The 11,913-nt window shown below is 42.1% G+C and overlaps 1 protein-coding gene across 1 annotated transcript in view; it reads right to left on the reverse strand.

Moving 5' to 3' along the window:
- MDN1 (midasin AAA ATPase 1) overlaps positions 1–4,927 on the reverse strand; it is a 144,026-nt gene extending 139,099 nt beyond the window's left edge. Inside the window, exon 1 of the mRNA XM_014458412.2 lies at positions 4,832–4,927. Coding sequence (XP_014313898.1) covers positions 4,832–4,927 — 96 coding nt within the window. The remainder of the gene's footprint in view (positions 1–4,831) is intronic.
- Between the last annotated feature and the right edge of the window lie 6,986 nt (positions 4,928–11,913).

Genomic DNA, 11,913 nt, shown 5'->3' on the forward strand with positions numbered 1-11,913 from the left:
GCCATTCATTTATCTTCTTTTGTGATGAGTTTTTTCATTTCTTTTACCCACTTTATTTTTTTTGGGGGGGTGGGGGAATCAATCCTTACCAAAGGATATTTTTCCCACTGATTTTTAGAGAGAGTAGAAGGGAGGGGAGGAGGGAGAGATAAAGAGAGAAAAATATCAAATGTGAGAAAGACACATTGATTGGTTGCCTCCCGCCCATGCCCCAACCAGGCCAGTGCCTAAGCCAGCCGTGGGCAAACTACGGCCCGCGGGCCTTTGAAATGAGTAAAACTAAAAAAAAAAAAAAAAAGACCGTACCCTTTTATGTAATGATGTTTACTTTGAATTTATATTAGTTCACACAAACACTCCATCCATGCTTTTGTTCCGGCCCTCCGGTTCAGTTTAAGAACCCATTGTGGCCCTCGAATCAAAAAGTTTGCCCACCCCTGGCCTAGGCTAATGCTCTAACCACAGAGCAAAACCAGCCAGGGCTCTTTTACCCACTTTTAAATTGGGTTATTCATGTATTAAATACGATGCTAGTCAGGTTTCTATAGATGCTCTGTATCAACCTGAGGAAATTTTGTTCTATTCTTAGCTTGTTTTTGTTCTATTCCTATCTTGTCTTTGTCTTTAAAATGCTCCTTTCTAACTAACTAGTCTGATTAATCAGCAAAAAAATTGTTCATATTAGTCACTTACCTTCTTATTCTTTTTAGAATCTATAATGGTGGCCTTCTTTCATTCCAAGTAGTTTGAATTTTCCCCTTTTATTCTTGATCAGTCTTTTCAAAGAATCAACATTTGGTTTCACTGAATTGCTCTATTATTTATCCATTTGCTTTTTCATTAATTTCCACTCTTTATTATTCTCTTCCTTCAACTTATTTTGAGTTTAATGTACACTTCTTTTTCTAATTTCTTAAGGTGAATTTTAATACCACTATTTCCTATTATAAGAATTTTAATGTTATGAATTTACCTCTAAATACTTTAGCTATATCCCACAAATTGTTTAAAGTATCATTCAATTCAAAATATTTTCTGATTCTCCCAGTGATTTCTTTAACCATCAGTTTTTTCTTTTAATTTTATTATTTAATTTATAACATTTAGGATTTTTCCAGTAACTTTTGGGTTGATTGTTTGCCCCCTTAATTTAATTTCATTGAGGTCACTGAATATACCTGTATAATTTCAATTATCCTAAATTTATTTTTTTTAAAATATATTTTATTGATTTTTTACAGAGAGGAAGGGAGAGAGATAGAGAGTTAGAAACATCGATCAGCTGCCTCCTGCACATCTCCTACTGGGGATGTGCCCGCAACCCAGGTACATGCCCTTGACCGGAATCGAACCTGGGACCTTTCAGGCCGCAGGCCGACGCTCTATCCACTGAGCCAAACCGGTTTCGGCCAATTATCCTAAATTTATTAAGACTTGTTTAATGGCCCAGCTATCTCCCTTCTGGTTGGGGAGAAGTACAAACCATTTACTCTTGGCTTAGGGAAGATAGGATTTACTAGGTGGCTGCAAACTGCTGTTTATCTATCTTTAGTTTCCACATCTGTTTGTCCTAGAACAGTGGTTCTCAACCTTCCTAATGCCGCGACCCTTTAATACAGTTCCTCACATTGTGGTGAACCCCAATTTCATTGTTACAAATTGAACATAATTAAAGCATAGTGATTAATCACAAAAACAATATGTAATTATATATGTGTTTTCCGATGGTCTTAGGCGACCCCTGTGAAAGGGTCGTTCGACCCCCAAAGGGGTCGCGACCCACAGGTTGAACCGCTGTCCTAGAATTTTCCTAGCTTCTTACTATGCTACAACAAGGGGGCTAAGGTCACAAAGCTAGCTTCAGAATCAGGAATCCATGACACAGAGTCGGCCTCCAGAGTCCCTGCTTTTACTACTCTCTGTAACTCTTTAGTTTCTACCATGTGAAATATATCAAGAAATTGAGACTTACGGGTATTAAGTAACTTTTCCAAAAAGTCCCCAAAAGCAATTAAAGAGAATTAATTTCATTTTCAGCCATACTCCGTACTCTTGCACCCTAAACACTCTGCTCTTCCTGAACATAGATAGTGATCAAGGAGGTAAGGATATGTGATATTACAAATTATAGTAAGAAATATTATTTGGTCTTTGACCCTATCCCAGGCACAGACCTCCTAAAACCCTTGGAATTTCCTGTGATGGAATAAAAGTGTCATCCCTTATGTTAATGAGGTTTATTTTTAAAAGCTGCCCAAGTTGGGGCTGGATAGAACCAGCCAACTACAGGGAGGACAGAGGGGCTAGAAACAGATCAATCACCAATGGACGAAGATTTAAACAATCATGACTATGTAATGAAGCTTCCATAAGTATCTAAAAGGACATGATCTGGAGAACTGGGTTGATGAACAGATGGACAGAGTGGCGCACTCAGAGAGCATGGACGCTCCAAACCCCTTCCCATATACCTTGCCCTTTGCATTTCTTCCATCTGACAGTTTCTGAATTTTCCATTTACAGTAAACTGGTGATCTAGTAAGTAAAATGTTTCTCTGAATTCTAGAAATCGCTCCAGGAAATTAATCAAACCCAAGGAGGGGATAGTTGAAACCTCCAGTCCACAGGCGGTCAGAAAGACAAGTGACAACAGGTCTTGCAATTAGCATCTGAAGTGGGAACAGAAGGGCAGTCTTTACAGGACTGAGCCTTCACCTGTGGGATCTGAAGCTATCTTCAGGTAGAAAATGTTAGACTTGAATTAAATTGTAAGACACACGGCTGGTGTCTGAGAACTGCTTGGTGGTGTTGGAAAATCCAGACTGAAACTGGAGAATTGTAGGATGGTAGTGGTAGAAATGAAGAGGAAAGAATAGATTCAAAACTGAGAAAGTAAAATCAGGAGAACTTGGCTATATGTGAAGGAAAAAGAATGATGACGACCCTCAGTTCTCTATAAAATATAAATGGATAGAGAGGGTGATGATGTCACCAGCTTAATAAGGAACACTGGAGGAAGCACAATCCTAAACAATTCTTTTTTTTTTTTAATATATTTTATTGATTTTTTACAGTTAGGAAGGGAGAGAGAGTTAGAAACATCGATGAGAGAGAAACTTCGATCAGCTGCCTCCTGCACATCTCCCACTGGGGATGTGCCCGAAACCCAGGTACATGCCCTTGACCGGAATCGAACCTGGGACCCCTCAGTCCGCAGGCCGACGCTCTATCCACTGAGCCAAACCGGTTTCGGCGAATCCTAAACAATTCTTAATTCAGATACCAAACTCAAATGGGAACCAGTATTTCAAAAATCCTTACTTGCCAATAAAAACCATTTTGTTTCCAAAAACAGGAGAAAAATAGAATGGCAACACCATCAACTCTTTTCTGAAATGGAAAGAAACACACCTGAAAGATATCCGAGACAGGACAGAACTTGCAGACAAGGTGAGGCAAAGAAAAGGAAGGCAAGTGGTCCCAATAACATTACTAATACGGTTTCCTACAAACCATTTCCCCACCTGCTCCCAGTACATGAACACCAATTTTGCATCCACTCAGTGGTGTGGAATCATAAACCCCCTGTTGCTGGTCTGTGGTCCCTAGATTCAGAACCTCTGCTAAATTCTAAAGCCTATTTACATTAAAAGAAAAAATTCCTCCAGCAACAATACATAATTCAGGAGCTTGTCACAAACTCAGCTCATTTGAACTGATGATGTCTTTCCTTACTCCAGCACACCAAAAATCAATTTTCTTTCTAGGCCTCCCCCATTTGTGTTAGTGATTTCCTTCACTGGCGGCTCAAGGCCAGAAACCCCAGGGATATTTTCCACATCTCCCTCCTCTTTGCTTCACACGTTCCATTTGTTATTCCCAAAGAGAAATGCCTCTCCTATTAGTTGTCTGCCGCTCCACATCCAAAGAGCTCCAGACCCAAAATACTGCCACAGGTTCCTAAGCAATGGAATATATAAAGACAATGCATCTGTGACTAAGTTCTAGATACTGGAGTTAGGGGCTGGGGGGAGGGAGGGAGGTTCTATTTTGAAGAAGCTCACAGATACTGGGGCTGGGGAAGTATAAAATAGGAAATTAAAATGAAAAAGACAATGCGTGATAAGGATTCCAAACTCCGGCGGGAGTGGGAGGGTGGAGGAGTGGGAGGGAGCCCAAAGGCTTTTAGAAGACCCAAGACCCGTTTCCCAGAAAACTCTAGTTCACCTCGTAATTACTACGGTATCATGCAGTTAGCACTGTCTTGTTTTCTTCCTTCAGGTGTTTTTCTGGTCATGAACTGTCTCCAAAAATAAATGTTACGTTCCTTGGGAGTAGAGACCGTAACGGATTTATTTGTCTGTCTCCCCACAAAACCACACTGTGCCTTAGGCACAGCAGGGACGCAATCCATACTTGTCACGGTGCCCAAAAGAATGGACAGGGCAGAAAAGGAAAACATTCATCCGAATCAACAGCGGTGGCTGGACCCGGGACACGCAAGTAAAACACATGGCAAAAGGGCAGACTTCCGCCTCCTTTACCCAAAAAAAAACAAAACATTTCTTCCCGAAGGCCACGCCTGCCACACGGGGGTCGGAGCGCTGCGTGGGGTCAGTCAGTGGGGAGAGAAAGGGAAGGCTTCCCCCAAATAAAAAACAAAGGCTCTTTCCCATCTCGGCGGACGCGCGGGGAAGGGGCCAGCATGCCAAGGCGCGGCCAGCATGCCAAGGCGCCGCTCCTCGCTCCCCGGGAGGCAGCGCGCGGCGGGGCAGGGCCGCGGGGCCCCGCGCTGGCTCTGGTTCTTACCTGCTCTGGCTCTGGTTCTTACCTGCTTGGCCAAGAACCTGCCCAGCTCGCTGCGGCTCTCTCGTTCTTGGCAGCGACTAAGCGGCGCGGCCGCACCTACCAGCAAAAGGTGCCTCATGGCCACAGGTCTCTACCGCGGCCCGCCACCAGTGCGCCCGGCTTCGCGCTCAGAGCCCCAGCGCCGCCGAGGTTCCCGAACCCGGGCTGCCAACAACTACGCCCCCCAGGAAGAGCGGCCGCCGCAGCCCCGCGAGCCTCGGGAGAGCGGCAGCACACGTGGGGGAGCACGCGGCGCCTCGCGTCATCACCCCGCGACGCCCACGGCGACCAGGAAGGCCCGCCCCCGCCCCCGCCCCCTCGGCAGCGGAAACGCCCGGCGTCACTGCTGCGCCAGGTGCAGGAGGGAGTGCGAGCGGAATCGGCGCATTCGACCCGGTTCCAGGGCCTAGTGATGGGAAGTGGGGAGATGACGCGCAACAGGACAAGGAGACTAAAGGTTCTGCCACGATGGAGAAGCAAGGGAGGCCCTAAGGGCGTGTAGTTTTCAGCCCACCGTGGTTCTCTCCGCCTCAACACGCAGAAAGATTTGATATGAAAGAGCAGCAGATTCGCCTCTCCGGGACCCAGCAATTCTTCTAGTCCTCTCGCCTATGGAAATTCGCACACAAGTATGACAATCACGCCCCTTGCAGCATTCTTTTTCTTTTTTTAGTTTTGCATCCTGTTGTATTTTTTTAAATTGATTTCAGAGAGGAAGGGAGAGAAATAGAAACATCAGTGATGAGAGAATTACTGATGGGCTGCTTTCTGCACCCCCCCTCCCCCGCCCCCCGGGGCTAGAGCCCTCAGCCAGGGCATGTGCCCTGAACAGGAATCTAACCATGACCTCCTGGCTCATAGGTCGGTGCTCAACCACTGAGGCACGCAGGCCCAGGGTCTCTTCCAGCATTCTTAACATAAATATTGGAAACTAGAAGCCCAGCACGCAGCCCGCCTTGATCGCAGCCCCGCCCACCCGTGCAGGTCTGTGGTCCTTAACGCCTTAGGGCCACAGCCCCTTTATAATATAGATAGGTAGGTGTTCAGTTGGGGAATGTTTAAATCAAGTATGACATATGCGTTACAGGATATTCTGACACCATTATAGAGTAGAATAGGCCCTGGCCAGGTAGCTTAGTTGGTTAGAGCATACTCCCGATATGCCAAGGTTGCCTTGGAGTTGGATCCCCAGTCAGGGTACCTACAGAAATCAACCAATGAATGCATAAGTAAGTGGAACAGTAAATCAATGTTTCTCTCTAAAATTCAACCAATAAATTTTTTTCTTAAGAGTGGAGTAGAAGAGTACATAAAATTAGAAATATATTTACATGAAGTTCAAGAACAAGCCAAAATAATGCTAAAGTCAGGTAAATGATTGCCTTTGGTTTTATTGATTGCATTGGGCCCGAGGGAACTTCCTAGGTTGATGACGGAAAGATTTCATTATCTTCCTCTGGGTGTTGGTTATTCTGGTAGATAAAAAAGCAAAAAATCAAAACAACTGCACACAAGATTTATGAACTTTGTAAATTATACCTCTAAAAGGTGTTGGGGTTAGATGTTTCTGTACTGACAAAGGCAGATCTCCAACAGCAAGCATATAGGGCACTATGATTCAACCTTTTTTTTTATCTTTTTATTGAATTCATTGGGGTGACACTGGTTAACAAAATTATAAAGGTTTCAGGTGTACAGTTCCACAATACATCATCTGTACACTGTATTTTGTTGGTTTAGCCTTTTTAAAAATGTATTTTAATTTGATTTTTTTTTTCCTATGGTTTGAATGTTTGCTTCTGGGAGAACTCAAACTCAACACAGAACTTCCAGAAAGAATGAACTGTGAAAATGGGTAGAAAACATTTCCAAATAAATAATATTTTTAAAATTCCAAGGAGATTGAGAGGGTTCCCTGTGGACATAGAACAATGGATGAAAATGACCCGCAGTTGAGGAGTTAATTTTTTTCCTCTGGGTATCTCCCATGTATATATGAAGTATATATGTTAATAAACTTCTGTGTGTTTTTCTCTTGTCACTCTGTCTTATTACAGGGGCCTCAGCCAAGAACTTAGAAGGGTAGAGGGAAAATTATTTTTCTTCTCTACACACCCTTTCTCAGGAATCTGTTGAAATAGGTGTCCTTTCCTTTATATGAGGATGTAAACCAAGAAAGATGAAGACATAGGATCTAGGAAATGAGAGATTCAACATGGAAGAAAAATGTAAAAAGAATACTCAGGATGACTGTTGAGAGAAATCTCAAGACTTTCAGCTGTGCAGCGGCAGGGACATTAATGTCTCTGGAGTGATTACATTGATAGATCAGATCAGTGGTTACCAATAAAAGGGAAAATAACATATATATTTTAAACCTACTAGAATCAAGTCAAAAGAACTCAGGTACTAAAGGGTAGCAGAATATGCCATCCCTAAATATGCTGCTTTGGTATATTGGTTATTTTAAAGCTAAAAGCACTTTTGAAACAGCAGATGCAAGAAGTGCTTTCTGACCACCCCTCCCTTTTCTATCTAAAAATGGGTCATAGCCCTAACCGGTTTGGCTCAGTGGATAGAGTGTCAGCCTGCGGACTGAAAGGTCCCAGGTTCGATTCCAGTCAAGGGCATGTACCTTGGTTGCAGGCACATCCCCAGTGGGAGGTGTGCAGGAGGCAGCTGATTGATGTTTCTCTCTCATCGATGTTTCTAACTCTCTATTCCTCTCCCTTCCTCTCTGTAAAAAATCAATAAAATATATTAAAAAATAAAAATAAAAAAATAAAATGGGTCATAATATTGTCCATGAAAAAGGTGCCCTTCCTGTACCAATAATAAAAGAACACCCTTACCACCAGAGACTAGTACTCAATACTGAAATAGATCTGTACAAACAAACCCACTAAAATAATCCTTATCTTCCACTAATTTTAGTTCCATATATCTTCTAGTTACTTCCCTAAAATTTACTGCCCCTAGCCCAGGGGTGGGCAACCCCTGGCACACGTGCCAAACATGGCACGCCAGTAACTTTTGCTGGCACGTGAAACCTTCTCTTATCTTCCATTTACAATTTTTTTCTTAATATCGACTTTTTTATTTTTCAGATAAATTCAGTGTAGGTGCATCTTAGATAAATAAATAATTTTACATAACAAGTTATCTTAAAGACCATAGACATGGATTGAGGAGAGAGGGGAAGAGCAATTTCTTTTTTTTTTAATATATTTTATTGGTTTTTTACAGAGAGGAAGGGAGAAGGATAGAGAGTAAGAAACACCGATAAGAGAGAAACATCAATCAGCTGCCTCCTGCACATCTCCTACTGGGGATGTGCCCGCAACCAAGGTACATGCCCTTGATCGGAATCGAACCTGGGACCTTTCAGTCCGCAGGCTGGTGCTCTATCCACCGAGCCAAACCGGTTAGGGCAGGGAAGAGCAATTTCTATGCCTCTGCCTTAACTCTCCCTGCCTTCCTAGATCCGACTAGTGTTTTGGTTTCATCCACATATGCTTGTGAATCTTTGTTCTCAGTGATGAATTTTGTTAAGTGTCGTAATAGGAGTAGCCTGACGGATGAAAGTAGTAGCTCGTGCATATGTCTGAAGGTCACAAAATATAAACCTGATGTAAAATCTCTGTCATCGGTGATGCAGCAGCAAAAGTCCCACTGATAATATCAAATGGAGTCATAAAGTTTTCTGTCGGACTATCAGTGTACATGTATACATTAAAAAAAATAACTGTATTTTTCATCATCATATACTGTGTTTTTGTCGCTCAAATGAATTTTATTATTTCTTCAAGGTTCTTCACATACGTACACCTTAAGAGATATCAAGTAGCGTAACATGTTCTCAAAATATTAGGGTTGGCACGCAGAAGAATTTTGAGTCAGAGATTTTGCTGGTTTTGGCACGCACTCACAAAAAGGTTGCCCACCCCTGCCCTAGCCCAACCCCCCCTTTTTTTGTAATTTCTTCACAAATTTATTGCTGGTCTAGAAAGTATATATGAGCTTCCTTGAGCTGAAAACAGTTGAGAAGAAATGGATTCAAAAGCTCTCTGCCCTCCACTTATTTTCCTAAAAGCAGGACATAAATTTGTAAAAGTGTATCCACTCCCCTCTCTACCAGAGAGGAAGGAAGTTAATCATAGGAGACAACTCTACGCCCTGTCAACCCAGAGGCAGCATTTAAAGGAACTACAGCCCTCGCTAGTTTGGCTCAATGGACAGAGCATCAGCCTGCAGACTGAAGGGTCCCGGGTTCTATTCCAGTCAAGGGCACATGCCAAGGTTGTGGGCTCCATCCCCAATAGGTGCAGGAGGCAGCCAATGATTCTCTCTCATCATTGAGGTTTCTAACTCTCTTTTCCTCTCTGAAAACAATAAAAATATAAAAAAATAAAAAACTACATAACCCTGCTAAAACTAACCCTTATCTACCATTAGTTTCCCTATATATTTGCCTTCTCACAGTTTATCGATAGAGAAGCTCAAAGTTCTTTTTCTATGTCTTGTCACTTCTCTAAAAAATTAATCTTCTTTTTTAAACATCACAAATATGACTTTTTATTTGTCACCATTAAGTCTGAGTTTTAAACAGATGCATGGACTGGGGGCTCATATCCATTAGCTCCTTCAATGTTAGCACCTGTCTTATCCCCAGAATCTTTTCCAGAACTGCTACTTTCACAGTGGAGCTCCACCAGTTTTACCAATTCAAATCTAGGCTTCTTCAGCACTTTGATTTTTCAAACAAAGACGTCATGGAGTAAATAAATAGATTGGCAAGTTTTCTCTATATCTTTTCCAATGCTATCTGGAATCAATTTATTGACCACTTCTTTTAAGTCATTTGTCTGTACCTCTTGGGTCATGATTTCCATCATATTCTTCTGGATTTGACAGATATGTTGATGCTGAGCACAGCAGGTCTTCCAAATCTGATTCTTGCATTTTTTAGTAAAACCAACACAAAATAGACAAAGCAAATAACCATCAGTAGTCTTGCCATCAACATGATCTTCAATCATGGTCTGTCATTTTTTGACCACAGAGCACATTTTGTTATGGGTAAGAACCATGTCATGGAAATTAGGCAGTTTTTGCCCTGAACATTCTCATTAGTATTTGTTGAAAAACGAATGCAGTATCTGACTTTTCTACTTTTAAACTGTAAGATCAAATGCAATTAAGAGGCTAATTCTTCCTATTAAAAAATAAGAGAAAAAACTTCTCTCCTGCCTTCATTTTTCTCCCTTTTTTCCCCTGCAATTCTTTCTCTCTCCTTTTCAAATATATGCAAGTATCCTATATAATAAAAGGCTAATATGCAAATCAACTGATCACTGTGATGCACACTGACCACCAGCGGGCAGACACTCAACTCAAAGCTGCCCCCTGGTGGTCAGTGCGCTCCCACAGGGGGAGTGCTGCTCAGCCAGAAGCTGAGTTCAAGGCTGGCAAGTGCAGTGGCAGTGGCAGGAGCCTCTCCCGCCTCCATGGCAGCGCTAAGGATGTCCAACTGCCGGCTTAGGCCCACTCCCCGCCATGCTATGTTGGACATCCCCTGATGGCTCTCAGAATGCGAGAGGGCACAGGCCGGGCTGAGGGACCACCTCCACTCCCTGAGTGCACAAATTTTGTGTACTGGGCCTCTAGTTTTAAATAAGTCTCTTGCCAATTTCATAACTCAGGAATTTTTCCTCAAGGACGTGGGAGCCCTCTCTTTGGAGTGAAATCATCATCAAGGAAGATAATACCCAATTGTCTAATTTCTGTGGAGGACAAAGGCCTAACTTGTCCCCTGACTCCAAATTACAAAACCTACCTAATGTAATGGTAATACCACTTGGCTATTATTAAACAAAGAGGCCATTAGACTGAGGTGGCTCTAATGCTTTGTTGGCTACTAAGCAAACCCAAATCTAAGCCTGTAAATGCTTAGATTAGGAAATCAAAAACTCTAAGAACAATCAATCACAAACAGCCAACTAGGCTTTAAGTTATAGCCAATCAAATAATTTCCTGTCTTTGCTTTCACGCTTTCTCTACGTAAGTCTTTCCCCTGGCTCTTGTTGGGGGAGCACTCTGTACCATTTCCAGTTTGGTGCTGCTCAATCGGAATTGATTTTTGCTCAAATAAACTCTTAAAAATTTTAATATATGTAATTTATTTTTTAACACATAAGAAGGTGAGCTTTCTTTCTGCTTCTGCAATCTCTTGGATTGTCTGTGATGTGCATCGCATACTGCTTTAATGCTTATTCAATAATAGTTTTCTCTTTCTTCTACATTTGGAAGAGATTTTCTTGGTTTGGAGGAGATTTTGTTTTTAGTTATATTTCTCCCAACAACTTGATTTTCTACATAAAACAAGCAATTAAAAGAACCAAAGCACACTGAAAATTAGAAGAAACTAAGCCATCCTCATCATTTTTTGAGTAACAAAATCCTTACTAAGTTATCAATTCCTTCTGTAAACACTGATTACCTCTTATTTGCTGTTAGTTTACTAAATACATGCTGTGACCTTTCATACTGAATACTAAATGCCCATAAAAGGCCAAAAAAATTTCTCAAGACTTTCTGTTTCCACAACTGTTACTAATTCTAACAGTCAATGTCATTTTGTTCAATCAACAAATGTACATTTAATACTTTGCCAGACACACTATTCCTAGCAGGTCCTGGGAATATAAAGATGATGGGTGGGGTCCTATCCTTAAAAGATTCTCAGTCTTATAGTGAAGACAGATACACACACACACACACACACACACACACACACACACACACACAGTGGGGGCCTTGACTTACGAGTGTCCCGACTAACGAGTTTTCGAGATTACAGAGACATTAAAACAAAAATTTTTGCTTTGAGAGCTAAAATTCGGGTTACGAGCCAGCCTCAGCAACATGAGCCAGCTTGCTGTCCATCGACCAAACTTTTGGTATTGGCACCTCCTCTTGACTTCTCTGACTTGTGCCTTCTCCATCGTTGTCATCCCAACCTCTGCTCTAGTTGGTCTTCTCACCAACCTGTCTCTGCTCTCTACA

Source organism: Myotis lucifugus, unplaced genomic scaffold, assembly GCF_000147115.1.
Source record: "Myotis lucifugus unplaced genomic scaffold, Myoluc2.0 scaffold_96, whole genome shotgun sequence".
NCBI lineage: Eukaryota > Metazoa > Chordata > Mammalia > Chiroptera > Vespertilionidae > Myotis > Myotis lucifugus.